This window comes from Chelonia mydas, chromosome 1, assembly GCF_015237465.2.
Source record: "Chelonia mydas isolate rCheMyd1 chromosome 1, rCheMyd1.pri.v2, whole genome shotgun sequence".
Taxonomy (NCBI): domain Eukaryota; kingdom Metazoa; phylum Chordata; order Testudines; family Cheloniidae; genus Chelonia; species Chelonia mydas.
Window position 1 is genome coordinate 282,588,827 of NC_057849.1, and position 16,900 is coordinate 282,605,726.

The 16,900-nt window shown below is 41.4% G+C and overlaps 1 protein-coding gene across 2 annotated transcripts in view; it reads left to right on the top strand.

Moving 5' to 3' along the window:
* Positions 1 to 16,900, top strand: part of PTPRB (protein tyrosine phosphatase receptor type B) — a 105,362-nt gene that overhangs the window by 23,252 nt on the left and 65,210 nt on the right. Inside the window, exons 1-2 of one of the 2 annotated variants that reach the window (XM_007054804.4) lie at positions 7,071 to 7,717; positions 8,096 to 8,372. In XM_007054804.4, coding sequence (XP_007054866.2) covers positions 7,664 to 7,717; positions 8,096 to 8,372 — 331 coding nt within the window. In that variant the 5' untranslated portion in view covers positions 7,071 to 7,663. Of the gene's footprint in view, positions 1 to 7,070; positions 7,718 to 8,095; positions 8,373 to 16,900 lie in introns of those variants that run through there. The other variant, XM_007054803.4, reaches the window with a different exon arrangement.

Here is a 16,900-nt window from a genome sequence, read left to right on the forward strand (position 1 = left end):
ACTTAGGGCCCACTCACCCACAGGGGGAGAGCAGAGATGGGAAGGAGGCAGACTTTTTATGCATAGGCCAGAAAAGCCAGCAAAGAGTACTAAGTTTTACCCTGTAAAAGGATGTAGCAGTGCACATGTGGACTCTATAGGATGCCTTCCACCCTTCCCTCTGTGTGCATCTCTGCAAGGTACAGTCAAGTACTGTAGGAGAAAAACACAGTGTGTGGATGCAAAAACACAGATCATCTATAAAAATCTGGCTATGTGCAGGCAGTAAGGTTTAACGAATGTGATATGTAATTTGTTATATCACTGCTACAGATATACTGATGTTTCAAATCCCTTCAATTCCATGTTGCTTCTATTGCCATGGGATATTTTCTGTGCTAAAAAGTTGGAATGGGCAAATAAAAGTGTTTAGTCATTACTTTAGGTGATAGCATTACTTTGGATGAGACTGGGAAATGTGCTTTGTATCTGCCCAGTTTTGTATGTATTCCAGTAGAACTAACTACCATGCAGCTGTTCGGAGTGCTCTATAACAGTTTTCTGTTTATTCAATGGTCTTCACTGTAAAGGTGAAATTCACCCTGATTCAGTGGTCCTGCCCAAGGATGTCAGCACCACCTAGGCTTTGCTGGGGGTGGGGGCGCCGGGGGGAATGGATGGACTGTGGATGGAGAGGCCTCGAAGCGAGGCCTCCACATCCCTGGTTTGCCACAAAGAGCATCTCTGCACCCATTCTGCATAAGCTGGTGTGGAGGGCAGCGCTGGAGGTAGACGGAGGAGCAATGTGACCCAGGACTATGCAGATCCAGAATCCAAACACACTGCACAAAAGGTGCAGAGAGGCTGTAGCTGCTATCCCAGCATATAGGCTGGAGCAACTGCAGCAAGAGGTAAAGTTGCTGCACTGCAACCCCGCAGTCTGGTGCTGAGCTGAGGGAGGATTTTGCACCCAGGTATGATTTGATTTTTCAGGTTTCATGCAAGTGAATTAGATGTTACCCTATATGATTTGCATTCAAAGTACATCAAGCTAGCTGCCTCACACACACCATTAAGGTACATGCACTCCAGCTAGAACGCTAAGGGCCTACTGGTAACTTCACTCTGAATGGAAATATTACACAAAATCTTCTGTTGTTAATAGCAAACTTACACTCTGCCTCCCCACACTGCTACAAAGTACCCCCATCAAAGTTTTGGAAAAATCAGGCTACATCATGATCTAGTGAACTAGGAATTCCTAAATTCTAGTCCTGGTTTTGTCAATGATTCACATCAGTGGACTTCAGCAAATCACATAGGTCAAATTTTTCAAGCCTAGAGGCCTAAAGTGAAGCACTTAAATCCGTATTAAGCATTTACATAAAAGTGATCTAATTTTTGGAGGTATTGAGCACCTGCAGCTCCCAGCTACATCAAGCCACTTTAATTTAGGTGCTTCGTTTTAGACATACAAGTTTAACATTTTTGGCCTTAAACTGCTGGTCTTTCAGTTTCCGTCTGTAAAATGGGGTTAAAACATTTATTTGTCCACTTGCCATGGGTGTTTAAAGGATTGTATAATGTTTGTACAATGCTTTGAAAATAGAAAAAGCTATATAAGTACGTAGTATCATTGTTAAGAACACAATGATGTCTGTGAACAGTACCAACACAGGCCAGTCTCCATAGCTTACAGAATAAAAGCCTTGACGTTGTTTGCCTGTGAACAAACCCATTTTGGGGGGACAATGGCGGCACTTGAATCAAACAAAATGTTTAGTTTAGAGCAGCTTTGGGTTGCAAGTAAATCTGCAGCTTGTACTTTCAAAGCTGTGACAAAAGCTATGCAAAGCCCATTTCCTTCTGATTAAAAAAAGAGAGAGAGCACAGTTGGTGTTTAAAAAAAAAAAAAGCCAGGAAACCTTGGGAAAGTGTCTGAAAAAGACTGGAGCCTGCTATTAGACACACATCCGGGCACTCCCAAAACTCACTTCCAGCTTTTTTAAAAAAAAAATAAAATTCTTGGCTGAGCAGACTGATTCAGTAACTGCTAAAGGCCATGCTTACTGATTTACTAAGAGTGTGTCTGTTCAGTACCAACTTAGAATTAATTATTTGGTATTATGCTGTTTATTCTGTTAAAATATATTACCATCAGTGGCCTATCCTATCCCTTATTCCGGTGTTAGGATAGACATCTCTGGCAATCCTTACCCTTGCGTGTCACTGTCCTCTACAATATACAGAAGGATTCCTGGAAGTCCACAAATCTATACTTATTTTCCAATGAAAATACAGGAAGGGTGAGGCTTTTAAAGCCTTTTCAATTGCAGGAGTAACAATCAATCAGTCAATCAATAAAAAAAGAACTGCTTCTCAATTTAAGGACAACACAGAAAAAGCAGCAGCATCCTCTTACTTGTGAATCTCCCAGGATGAAATTTTGAAATTTGGCTCTCTTTTACCATAGAGCACAATACAACTGAATTATTCTGGTTGGAAACAACCTCTTCAGGAGAATTCAATCCTTTTAGGTAAAATTCAACATTTGGTTGAAGCTCTGAAGCTTCTCCTGATTTCATTAAGACTAATTGGTAAAGGAAAGGGCAATGGGGTGATTGTCTAGAAACGTACCTGCAAATTTGAACAAAAAAAGTTTGCCATGTTCCTCAAACACAGATTTTTCTTCTTTCATTCCAAATGTATATTTAGTTTATGTATTTTTAAAAAGAAAAGGAGTACTTCTGGCACCTTAGAGACTAACTAATTTATTTGAGCATAAGCTTTCGTGAGCTACAGCTCACTTCATCGGATGCATTCAGTGGAAAATATAGTGAGGAGATTTATATACACACAGAACATGAAAAAATGCGTGTTTATCATGCACACTGTAAGGAGAGTGATCACTTAAGATGAGCTATTACCAGCAGGAGAGTGGGAGGGAGGGGGGAGAAAACCTTTTGTAGTGATAATCAAGGTGGGCCATTTCCAGCAGTTAACAAGAACGTCTGAGGAACAGTGTGTGTGTGTGGGGGGGGGGGGGATAAACAAGGGGAAATAGTTTTACTTTGTGTAATGACTCAACCACTCCCAGTCTCTATTCAAGCCTAAGTTAATTGTATCCAATTTGCAAATTAATTCCAATTCAGCAGTCTCTCGTTGGAGTCTGTTTTTGAAGTCTTTTTGTTGAAGAATAGCCACTTTTAGGTCAGAAATCGAGTGACACTAAACTGGGAGGAGTGGTAGATACGCTGGAGGGTAGGGATAGGATACAGAGGGACCTAGACAAATTGGAGGATTGGGCCAAAAGAAATCTGATGAGGTTCAACAAGGACAAGTGCAGAGTCCTGCACTTAGTACGGAAGAATCCAATGCACCGCTACAGACTAGGGACCGAATGGCTCGGCAGCAGTTCTGCAGAGAAGGACCTAGGGGTGACAGTGGACGAGAAGCTGGATATGAGTCAACAGTGTGCCCTTGCTGCCGAGAAGGCCAATGGCATTTTGGGATGTATAAGTAGGGGCATTGCCAGCAGATCGAGGGACGTGATCATTCCCCTCTATTCGACATTGGTGAGGCCTCATCTGGAGTACTGTGTCCAGTTTTGAGCCCCACACTACAAGAAGGATGTGGAAAAATTGGAAAGAGTCCAGCGGAGGGCAACAAAAATGATTAGGGGACTGGAACACATGACTTATGAGGAGAGGCTGAGGGAACTGGGGATGTTTAGTCTACAGAAGAGAAGAATGAGGGGGGATTTGATAGCTGCTTTCAACTACCTGAAAGGGGGTTCCAAAGAGGATGGCTCTAGACTGTTCTCAGTGGTAGCAGATGACAGAACAAGGAGTAATGGTCTCAAGTTGCAGTGGGGGAGATTTAGGTTGGATATTAGGAAAAACGTTTTCATTTGGAGGGTGGTGAAACACTGGAATGCGTTACCTAGGGAGGTGGTGGAATCTCCTTCCCTAGAAGTTTTTAAGATCAGGCTTGACAAAGCCCTGGCTGGGATGATTTAGTCGGGGATCAGTCCTGCTTTGAGCAGGGGGTTGGACTAGATGACCTCTTGAGGTCCCTTCCAACCCTGATATTCTATGATTCTATGATTCTATGACCAGAGAGATTGAAGTGTTCTCCGACTGGTTTATGAATGTTATAATTCTTGACGTCTGATTTGTGTCCATTTATTCTTTTACGTAGAGACTGTCCAGTTTGACCAATGTAATAAACCAATAATCCCCTCTGCCATGTACATTGGTCAAACTGGACAGTCTCTACGTAAAAGAATAAATGGACACAAATCCGACGTCAAGAATTATAACATTCATAAACCAGTCGGAGAACACTTCAATCTCTCTGGTCATTCGATTTCTGACCTAAAAGTGGCTATTCTTCAACAAAAAGACTTCAAAAACAGACTCCAACGAGAGACTGCTGAATTGGAATTAATTTGCAAATTGGATACAATTAACTTAGGCTTGAATAGAGACTGGGAGTGGTTGAGTCATTACACAAAGTAAAACTATTCCCCTTGTTTATTCCCTCCCCCCCCCCCACTGTTCCTCAGATGTTCTTGTTAACTGCTGGAAATGGCCCACCTTGATTATCGCTACAAAAGGTTTTCTCCCCCCCCCCCCACTCTCCTGCTGGTAATAGCTCATCTTAAGTGATCACTCTCCTTACAGTGTGCATGATAAACACGCATTTTTTCATGTTGTGTGTGTATATAAATCTCCTCACTGTATGTTCCACTGAATGCATCCGATGAAGTGAGCTGTAGCTCACGAAAGCTTATGCTCAAATAAATTGGTTAGTCTCTAAGGTGCCACAAGTACTCCTTTTCTTTTTGCTAATACTGACTAACACGGCTGCTACTCTGAAACCTGTATTTTTAAAGTACATCTTTGCTATAATTTAAGATTCTGAACATGTTGCGTTTACAGAAGGATCTATGTGTGATCTACACAAGTTCAAAAAAACCCCAAACAAACAGGTGCTTTTAAACATGCACATGTTGAAATAGGGACCTATAGTTTTTTTCCAGATATGTTATGCTTATAGGTCTCTGAACGTGTGGTGACCATATTGATAATGTTTTGTCATTCTTGGAAGCACTATCTCCTCACTGTTTCTAAAAATGATCTTGTAATATCAGAAAGTCTGAGTGGCTAGTGCAGCAACAGACATCACTCAACTTGAATGGATTTTAACAAGATACCGCTATCATTTCAGATCTACATTTATTTTGTTCTAACACACATGCCGTGTGTTACCTATCACACTACTGTTTATCACTTTAGAATAGCTCTTTGGGGCAGAAACCATCATTTTGTACCGTTTTTGTACAGTGCCTAGCACCATAGGGTCCTGGTCAGTGACTGAGGTTCCTGGCACTACCATACTACAAATAATACATAAAAATAACACTAATCGTATCACTACAGCTTATGAATCACATAGTTGTGGTTACGGAAAATTTTTAGACATGTCACTGAAATTGATCCAGCATTATATCGTGTTTGGAGTGATGCTCAATTTATTGTTTATGTCCTTCATTTTGAGCCAGATTCTGCCACATTTGTTGCAGTGGGACGATGTGCAGAATAACGCGTTGATCGTAATACTGAGCTTTGCATCAGTGGACCCCTGCACACAGTCCCACTGAAATCCATGGAGCTTTGCACAGGTGTGGGAATCCACACTCAGAGAGTTCAGTGTGGGCTCAGAGACCAAGATACTATTCAGCATGAGTAAAACTGTTAGGAGCTTGGCCTTTTCACACTGTTGGGTCTTGCTTATCAGACTGATCACTTATTTCTAACAATAGACAGAAATATCCAACAGCCCCCCCTTCCTCCAAGAGGGTTAACAAACAGCTATTTTTAACTCACGGCATTTTTTCATGTCAGTACCCACAGAAGAAAATGTAACAATGCTGCTGAGAAACGTGCTTAATTGTTGATCATGAAAGTTAAAACCCTTGTACATTATATAGTACTGAAAATGCAGAAATATAATATATCCTGTGTAAAGGGGGAAAAAAGCCTACTTTTCTTTTCTAGTGAACTCCAAATTTACCCAATCTGCTTCTATCTTACCTATCCTGATACTGAAGATGTGAAACAATTCTAGGTACAAAGAAAAGGAGTACTAGTGGCACCTTAGAGACAAACCAATTTATTTGAGCATAAATAAATTATGCTCAAATAAACGGGTTAGTCTCTAAGGTGCCACTAGTACTCCTTTTCTTTTTGCGAATACAGACTAACAGGGCTGCTACTCTGAAATTCTAGGTACATTACCCCCCCTCCCCCTCTCCCACCCCCTGTTTACTATGGCTTGAAATGTAGATGAAGGGAAATGGGAGTAAATAGGAGAAGTGGTGGGTTCTGCTGTTGCTTCTGCTTCTTTAGTGTATGACATTCATTTTCTTTGTTCCCTGAGAATCTGGAGACTTTTTTGCTTTCTGTGGTGTGTATTTTTAGTTTCAGAGCTATTCAGGAACTGGGAAGGAGATTGTTTCAACGACAAAAGTTGGGGGGAGGGGGGGAGCGGAGATAACTTGACCCTCTTTGATGTACTGATTACTCCTCCATCCATGGAGTTGTGGAGAAATTAAATACCAGGGCATACAAAGCCTTGAACTCTTTTGTGTGTTTTTACAGGTAGAGATTAGACTGGTTTGAATATGCTAGAAAAACAACGAATGAGTATGTTGACTGCTGGTTATTTAATCTTGGGCACTGCTGAAATGACACTGTGGGGCACAGAGAGAATGAAGGAGGGGCTGAAAAACTTAGCCAGAAAGTTGCACTCTCCAGATGATGACTTTGCAGAGACACCCCCAGACTCTAGACAGATGGGAAAGGAGGTTTGAACACAATCTGTGTAAAGCCCAGGTTGGCAAAGGAGAACGTGGCGGGGGGCGGGGGGCTGGGAAAGTGAACTGGATGGGACCCGGGGTGAGGCAAGTGTGAAACGAGACGGTTTACATAAGAGATTCCGATGGGTGTGGGGAGGGGGAGAGAAGCTCAGGGCAATGAGCATCTGGTCGCTCCCGAGTCAGAAATAGCCCTGGGATGGGAGCGGAGCCCCGGGAGAAAGCAGATGAGGGAGGAAGATAGGAAGGAAGAGGGCTGGGGGAGAGGAAAGTGAAGGGGGAGAAGCGAGAGGCGCTGAGCCTAGCACCAGGAGGAAGGAGCGGAGGAAAGTGAAAGTCTTGGAGCAGGCTGAGGGGGGCACAGGGGGCAGCCCGGCCTGGGCGCCCTGCCGGCCGCAGACATTGGCTCCTGCCCCCCACCCCCTTGTGCCTCTGGAGAGGGACGCAAGGAAATTGCCTTTTGATTGCGGAAGTCGGCGGCCAGGGCTGAGGCAGAGTCAGCCGGGGTCAGCATGGCAGCGTGGGAAGTGCTGCGGCGAGCTGCCTCTTCCTCCTCCTCCTCCTCCCGGAGCCTGCAGCCGGCCGCGGGCAGCCCCTGCGCACCCCCTGCCCGAAGGAAACCTCAGGGAGCCCGGGCCCCCCCCGAGCGCATGCGACAAGTGCCCTGCCCTGCAGAGGGCTGCCCCTCGCGCACCAGCCGGGGGGGAGGGGGGCTCGACCCAGGACCCATTTTTGGCAACTTCGCTTCTTTATCCCTCCCCACCCCCCACTACGAGGATTATTGCAAATAAAACACTGGTGGCAATGCTGCGCTCGGCAGCTGGGGTCTCCTTGTGGATGGCGCTGGCCCTTATCAAGGTGAGCTGCCAGGAGGGGGGAAGGGGCGCCATGGGGAACCCGCAGGTCCCCCCCCCCCGCATCATTTCATCTTCACTGAGTCCATCCCAGAGCAACTCACCTGCACCCCCCTTTCCTGCTGCTCAGAGACTCCCCTCTGCCCCCTGCCACTCGCCCACCTCTCCCCCAGGTGAATTTCCATCGCTGCCTTCACGAGCAGCACCCCTCCCCCCCCCCCAGGGCAGCGGGGGCAATGTCTCTTTTTCTTGACTCACGTTACAAGTCTCCCCACCTGGTGAGCGACCCCAATGGCCCCAAGACCGACTCAGGGAATAAGGTGAGTGCTGCAGAAGTCAAGGCACGTTGTGGCTAATCAGCGGTCTGTGTTGTCCTCTCCAGAAGGGCCATGGGGAGCCTGTGAAATGCGCCATCAACCTGACGGAGTGGAGGGTCTCCAGCCGGTCTGTCTATCTCAAATGGAGCAGTTTGGGGAATCTCTGCAACTTCACCCTGACGTGCAGCTCTGACAACGCCTCGCACACGGAGTGTCATCCCGTCCAGAAGACTAACGAGTCCTACGAATGCAGCTACAATGGCTTAGAAGCAGGGACTTTGTATCATCTCAGGATTTTCTCTCTCTCGGACACAGAAACGAGGAACATCTCCTTGCAAACAGGTAAGGGCGACAGGTGCAGAAGTGCTGCAAACTTTTCTTTTTTTGGCAGCGTAGGAAAGGGGGCTTGGAGTGATTTGTTCCCCCCACAATCTTATTTCGAGGCTGATTTTCCTGACCTTGCTTTGATGATGGAAAATAGAAGGCAGATGATGTCCCAAAGGATTATTGACTCTGTTTCCAAAGGCACTTTAAATCTATATCGTTTGCAGCAGGCTGGCTGTAGAATTCCCATGCTTTAACTCCTTCCCAGTTGCTCTCAGTAAGTGCTGCTGAAAAGTAGCACTCTGGGCTTGAAGGGAGATTTTACTGTGAATAGTATAGATCTGTTTAAAGGGTTTATTTTGTTAAAAAATAGATTTCAAACGATTATAATACAAAACAGAAGATCTATTTTGAAATAGCAGCATAAAATATGCTTTGTGCTCTTCAAAGACGTTACAGATTCTCCGTTCATAGCATATTTGCTTGCATTTAAAACACAATTATTCCATTATAAACTAACTGAACCTATCAAGAGTGCATAACTGACTGTTTTACTCTGCATAAGTTTATTGGAAATAAGTTTGACCAATTTCAGCCCGTGAAAGCTGACAGGTAGCTGTTCAAAGCTAATACTTTTTCCTAAAATAAAACTGCTGGTGATTATAGTTAAAATAAAAATGTGTGTACAACATTTCCTACAAATACAAATCATGGGCATACATGTGGTATTACATAAAGACCAGTTGTTCTCAATAGGTTTATTGTATTGGAAACATAATTGGCTATAAATATACTGAAATATTTTCTATCCATATTCTGCAAATGCAGTGTCATTGGTTTCCTATGTAGGAACAATTTATAGCTTTAAAACAAAGAACTGCACCAAACTATTGACTTCAGTGGGAGAAAGATTGGACCCTTTCTTACATATACTGATGTTTTAATTTCATATAGTTCTTTTTTAAAAAAGCTGCTGAAATATAATATTTGACAGCCTTCTGCTAGTTGCTAATACAGGACCGCAAACCTTGTTAAAGTGTAAAAGCCTCTATCATCTGATCCCTTCCTTTATCCCTTCCTGAAATCTTAGCTATAGAGAGGCACTGCAATTTTTAAAGGTGGTCTTTGTTTATGTCTGAAGGTGATAGTAGATGAATACTTAGAACTGGCCTTCTCTAATCCTCATTGTTTTATTTCACAATTACTGTGCCTCTTCTCCAAATAATGTTAATAACTGTGCCTCTTCTCCAAATAATGTTAACTAACCTCAGTTAATTGGCAATCAATTAACTCAAGATAAAACAGTCTAGTGTAGTCAAATCCAGTCTGATAGGCATATATTCAATGCGAGAAATATTTTTAGTACGGCTTGGTAGAACTAATGGTTTCCACAGTAACAGCAATTTAAATCTATATCATGCATTGCTCCAACTGTTTTTAATATTGATGAGTCATACTTTAAAAGCAAAAATAACAAATTAACTTATCTAAGTAGCAGGTATCTATCACAATCTTGGTTGAATGGTAAAGGTTTTTTATATAGCCCTTGAATAGAAGATGAGCAAAAGGTAGCAACATAGACAGGAGCTTATATATTGTATAAGTGGAAAATGTTTTGATTATATTATAATATTGAATTTAGACAATGGTTTATATGTATCATTTTTGACAGATTTCCATCTTGGTAAACAGCCTTTCACAGAATATAAGAAAATGACAGAATGATTGAAACAGATCTGTGTACAATATTTGTATGATCACATGTCTGTTGGATACAAAGTAACAAGATTGACAAAAGTTTACAGCTGTAATCCTCTAAATTAGTTTACCTTGATCTAGGTGAGGTTTGGGTTTGGATAGCAGAGAGGTTAGCAAGAAGGAGAGAGGGGTTTTTTATACATATCTCTCAAGGAGATTGTGAAAATTGCCTATGGAAGCAGCTACTCAGGTTGCTTTATCTGCAATATTTACTTTGCAATATCACCCAGCACCTGAATGTAGTCAAGTCATTTACATAATTTGGATTATGTATAGAAATACACAATTATCTGCCAAATGTAACTATTTACAATGTTTTAATTAATGTCTTTGATTTGTTAAGGTTTAACAAGGCAAAAGAATACATACAGTAAAATACAGTACATTTTAATATATAGTAATATACAGTTTTTAAAGAGGCTATTCCTTCATTTCCACTAGGGGCAACATTTTACTCTAGTTTTTTGGAAGACTTTCCCCCCTTTTTTCTCACTGATTTCTAGTGTCAGTACTTTTGTTAACTAAGTTATGGAAACTGAATCTATAAAGGCATTTATTCTTGAAAACTAACCTCTGAGTGTGTTTGTGTGAGGGGACCTTTTGGGGCCGATTATACTGAAAGGCAAAACTCCCATTGACTTTAATAGGAGCAGAATCACGCCCAGTGTGTATATAGATATATATAAAATAATCTGTGTTATATAGACCACATACATAACTTCTTGTGAACGTTCAGTACTGCTGACGCTTTTATAGGCTGGTTCTCATGCCGAGTTTACATTTTGCCCATGACATTTTGCTTAATGCTGTACCTTAATGTCAAATGTTCACACTTACAATATGAAGCGGTAGGGTAGTTAAAATAATGTTGAAGTTTAACTTAAACCCCTAAAATTAAAAAATTCATTCTATCTTCATTTTGCTCCATTCTGCTTTGGTATTTAAGGTGAGATCAATGTATAGTAAATACCACACATGCTGCAATTCCTAAGCAAAAGGTTTAAATTGAGGAAATTAATTTGATTTGGTTTTGTGAGTATAATTCAGACTCTTAAATTACTTCAAGATACTGTAATTTAATACATTAATGTATTAAAAGAAAAACTGTATACGTTAAAAGACAGGGCTTTTTCTAAACAAGAAAAAAGAGTTTACCTAAATTGCCATTTAATTTGACAACTGAAGACTATTAATTTGTAGAACATTGATCCAATATACCACAAAGGTTCATTCAGGTGAAGTCTGTCATGGTGATGTTTACTGGAGAATCTTTAGTCTACAGATTATTAATTAGAAAAGACAATATCTGAACCTCTACAACTGGTCTTTACTCCCCAAAAAGTGGCATAAATATTATATATATTGCTGTTTCATTTTGATAGTAGTGCTATTTTTGGAGAGCACAAAATGAGAGGGGAAATGCTGATAATTTATCAGAACTGAGCTCTACAGATAAATTCTGCAATGTATACCTAAAATTAAAGATGTGATTAGGCATCAAGTTTGTGCCTTTGGCATGTTTTAGTATTTATATTGGCAGTTCTGTAGTATTTAAAGTACATAAACTAGTATACAAGATATACATTTACATATATATATTCCAGACAATATTATTGATATTTTAAAATTTGTGATGACAAAATATGTGTCTAGGGGGCTTGTAACCCTTATTCAAATGTGAATAAGGACCACTGTATGGATAAAGGTGGTAGGATAGGATTTTATGTTTTCAGACAAAAACACTTAGGCCCTGATTCTGCAAACACTTGTGCATGTGATTAACTTTTTACATCTGAGTAGCCCCTCTGAGTGACTTCAAGGCATTACTTAGAACATTAGAGCCAGATTCACAAGATAACTGCATTGGGCTCCATAGGCAAGTTAGATGGAGAAACACCTATCTTCCCCTGGTTTGTGCATCGCACTGGGGCTTAGGCATCTGAACACCTAAAGGGGAGCAGCAGAAACTTTTCTGCACACTGGCAGAAACATGGGCACCTGTGGAACTTTTACTGCAAAAACGTAGGCGTTGAGTGAGCTTAGGCCTACAGGGTTCAGCTATAGCTGAGCAGAGGGCTTGTGAATCCCATTGGGGTCTGATTCTGGAATTTAGGCACCAAAAATAGCAGTTAGGTGCCTAAGTCCTTTTGTGAATCCAGCCCTATTTAAAAAACACTTTTACATTAGTTCTAAATTATGGTTAAATGTGTGGGAAAATACATATTTTAAAATCCAGATGTAATTAATTGGTCTTTAGAACCTTGAAGGTATCTTAATGAAGTTTTTATTTGGGTATTTCCTTAGTTTTTGAATAAATTATTTAAAACTTTCAGTTGACTCTTATATTTTCATTCATAAAGACACTAGGTTTAGCTATAATTAGAGGGGGTTTTAATACATTGTACAACATGGTATTAGGCCTCAACTGGAGTATTGTGTCCAGTTCTGGGCACCACATTTCAGGAAGGATGTGGACAAATTGGAGAAAGTCCGGAGAAGAGCAACACAAATGATTAAAGGTCTAGAAAACATGACTATGAGGAAAAATTGAAAAAGTTGGGTTTGTTTAGTCTGGAAAAGCGAAGACTGAGAGGGGACATAACAGTTTTCAAGTACATAAAAGGTTGTTACAAGGAGGAGGGAGAAAAGTTGTTCTTAAACTCTGAGGATAGGACAAGAAACAATGGGCTTAAACTGCAGCAAAGGTGGTTTAGATTGGACATTAGGAAAAACTTCCTAACTGTCAGGGTGATTAAGTATAATGCCAACAGACCCTGGTCATTGGCAGGCGGGATCAAACCGGGGACCTTTGGAGCTTAGCGCATGAGCCTTTACAGCATAAGCTAAAAGCTAACTGGCTGTTAGCCAAGGCTGTAGAGCAGACTCATTTTATCTCTCTCTTTAAGTGGTCTCGGTGCCACTAGATGGGACAGAATACCATACCCAGGAGGTGTGTGGGTTACATAAGCACTGGAATAAATTGCCTAGGGAAGTTGTGGAATCTCCATCATTGGGGATTTTTAGAGCAGGTTGGACAAACACCTGTCAGGGAAGGTTTACATAATACTTAGTCCTGCCTTGAGTGTAGGGGACTGGACTAGATGACCTCTCGAGATCCCTTCCAGTTCTATGATTCTATGGTATTCTCCTAAAATACTACACTGGTAGATACTGTTTCTGCCTTGACTCAGACTGGTTCCACTGACAAATACAGGCACCTGTGCTAGCAACCACTTTGAAGTTAAGTATTTGAACTGAACAAAGTAAAAATTCTTTCACCCTAGTAATATACCAACAGAGTTATAAACTCAGTCAGACTCCAAGTCAATTTGGAGATAAGACTATACCCCTTTATTTTTTTTCTGTGGCTTTATAAACTCCACAGATATTGATGGACCATCCTTGTAATTCTATAAATTGTGAGATCTTTGAGACAAATGTCATTTACTGTATCTTGTACAGCATTGAGCATAATGGGGTCCTGACATAGTCCTGTAAGCATTACAAATATTAAATAATAATCCTCTCAAGAGACAGATTATTAATAGAGAATACATATTGGAGTAGTGTGATATAAAGGTTTTATCATCATGAATATGGGCTTCATCTCTCACAAGAAGCAAAACGTTATGCAGCTCATCCCAAAGAAATTGATCATTTAAGGACTCTAGAATCAGGCCCATGAACTAATCTTCACAAAATTCCTGTGTGGTAGGTAAGTATTATCTCTGATTTATAGAAACGGAAACAGAGAGAGAGTTAAATTGGAATTTGAGAGTTCCCAGCTCTCAGACCTGTGCTCACATCCTAGATTATATCTTTCTCATGGATAATATATTATGTTTCCATAATTACAGTCCATCATGTCTTTGAGAATCTGCATCTGTAATCATAACTAGTCTGTTAATCAAATGTACATACAAGGGCTGTGCATGTCCAGTAAGTACTCTTACTAAAAAATTTCACAACAACTAAGATATTAGTGTAGTGGAATTTAAAAAAAAATTAAACACCCAGATTTATTTATTTTATATATTCAAAGGCATTCGTTCATTATAGAGTAGTATAAAAATATCTTCATGAAAATTTTTTATTTCTGTGATATATCAGTGTGGGACAGTTGCCAGCAGAGAATATAATAACAATGTAAATGGTTTTTTAAGTGTGTGTTTCCAGCCAGAGCTCTTTCAGCCCAGGCATTTCCCAATCTCATTGTTCCTTTGTTCTAACGGATGTACAAAGGACTGAGTGTTTTGTTTTCTGGGCCAGATAGATTAGATAAAGTTTGAATTTCTGAACTTCACCTTCTAGGCACGCAACTTTTTTTTTTTTTAAATATACTTTGGAAATTAAATTCCACACCCAGCACAGTGTACATTATGAAGAAACTGTAGCATGTAAAATAATAATATGCTATTATCTTTGATATGATTTGATAAGAGACATGATTACAGTGTTGATTACTTTTGCAATCAGTCAGCCTAATCCTAATTATGTTGTTTCAGCAAGAATGAAAGATCCTTCCATTTATCACCTATGGTTCTTCTCCACTTAAGAATTTCCTGCATCTCTTACCTTACATAATGCTAGTATTTGTTTGACGCCTAAAGGGTGATTTTTTCTAATTCAACCAGTCACCTTCAAAGAATAATTTTACATTCTTGCTATTTGCCAGATAATAGTCTTTAACGGATTATTATATATTATAGGTGGAGCTGGTAGCAAAGTCTTATAATTAAGTATCGCGGGTAGCTGTGTTAATCTGTATGCACAAAAACAACAAGGAGTCCAGTGGCACCTTAAAGACTAACAGATTTATTTGAGCATAGGCTTTCATGGGTAAAAACTATTTCTTCAGATGCATGGAGTGAAAATTATAGATGCAGACATAAATATTCTGACACATGAAGAGAAGGGAGTTACCTCACAAGTGGAGAACCAGTGTTGACAGGGCCAATTCGATCAGGGTGGATGTAGTCCACTCCCAACAATAGATGAGGAGATAATTCCAGGAGAGGCAAAGCTGCTTTTGTAACGAGCCAGCCACTCCCAGTCCCTATTCAAGCCCAAATTAATGGTGTTAAATTTGCAAATGAATTTTAGTTCTGCTGTTTCTCTTTGAAGTCTGTTTCTGAAGGTTTTTTTGTTCACGTATAGCTACTTTCAAATCTGTTATAGACTGTCCAGGAAGATTGAAGTGTTCTCCTACTGGCTTTTGTATGTTATCATTCCTGATGTCCGATTTGTGTCCATTTATTCTTTTACGTAGGGACTGTCCGGTTTGGCCAATGTACATGGCAGAGGGGCATTGCAGGCACATGATGGCATATATCACATTAGTAGACGTGCAGGTGAATGAGCCCCTGATGGTGCGGCTGGTGTGGTTGAGTCCTCTGATGGTGTCGCTAGAGTAGATATGGGGACAGAGTAGGCAACGAGGTTTGCTGCAGGAATTGGTTCCTGGGTTAGTGTTTCTGTGGTGTGGTGTGTAGTTGCTGGTGAGTATTTGCTTCAGGTTGGGGAGCTGTCTGTAAGCGAGGACTGGCCTGCCTCCCAAGGTGTAGGAGAGTAAGGGATCGTTTTCCAGGATAGGTTGTAGATCATTGATGATGTGCTGGAGACGTTTTAGCTGGGGGCTATACGTGACGGCCAGTGGTGTTCTGTTGTTTTCCTTGTTGGGCCTGTCCTGTAGTAGGTGACTTCTGGGTACCCGTCTCACTCTGTCAATCTGTTTCCTCACTTCCCCAGGTGGGTATTGCAGTTTTAAGAATGTTTGATAAAGATCTTGTGGGGTTTGTCTCTGTCTGAGGGATTGGAGCAAGTTGTATCTTAGGGCTTGACTGTAGACAGTGGATCATGTGATGTGTTCTGGATGATACATGCCTCCAGCTTTCATCAGGACACATCACAGTCTCAGCTCTTCGCAGCCCTTATTACTGAGCAAGGCCTCACACCCCCGCCTGAGGAGGCTAGCAAGTACCATTTTGTCCCAATTCACAGATAGGGTAACTGAGAGGTTGCACAAGCTCACTTCAGAAGAGGTTGAAAATCAAATCCAAGGCCACATTCTGTGCTGCACTAAAACTTATGGCCCAACGGAGAGGGCGAAGGTGACTGTAAACCACCTTTGTACCTCCCAGATTCTAACCTGCTCTAGCAGCCCGTGTGTCCCCCGGGTAAGAGCAGCCTTGGAGGATGCTCTAACTCACAGCAGCCTTACCAGGCTGTCTCCAGGCTTCTCCACAGCCCAGACTTTCCTGTGTGCAGAACGCTCTGGCTGCTACCCATCATGCCCCTGTCTGGCCCCGGCCCTAGCACTAACCTATGCCAGACAGCACCACAGGGACATGTACACTAGCCACAGGATATTCTTGCTGTAAGGAAATCTCCTCAGGGCCACTCCCCCGCATTGTACCCTGTGTGCCAGTGAAAGGGCATAATTTGCAAGTCTGAAGCGGAACCCTATGGAAGGGTCAGTGTGGTTTGGATGGAATTTATGCAGGGGTGGGGGAGTTGGTTTGAAAAAAAACTTAGAAGTTTAAGTACAAGAAATTACATTAAAAGAATATTTAAGTTTGCAAAGTCAGGCACTCAAAAGTTAGGAAATGCCTGAATCAAAGTTGCCCGTTTGTTTTATAGGGCCCCTGCTTTACTCAGGGTGCACAGTGAATGAAGCAGTGGGTTGAAAGAAGGAAAAGGATGGGTTTTGAGGGGGTTAAGACGCTGTGCTGGTATCCTGCACAGCTGGGATCTCTGTCTGGCTCTGCCACACTCTTTGTGTGTTACGT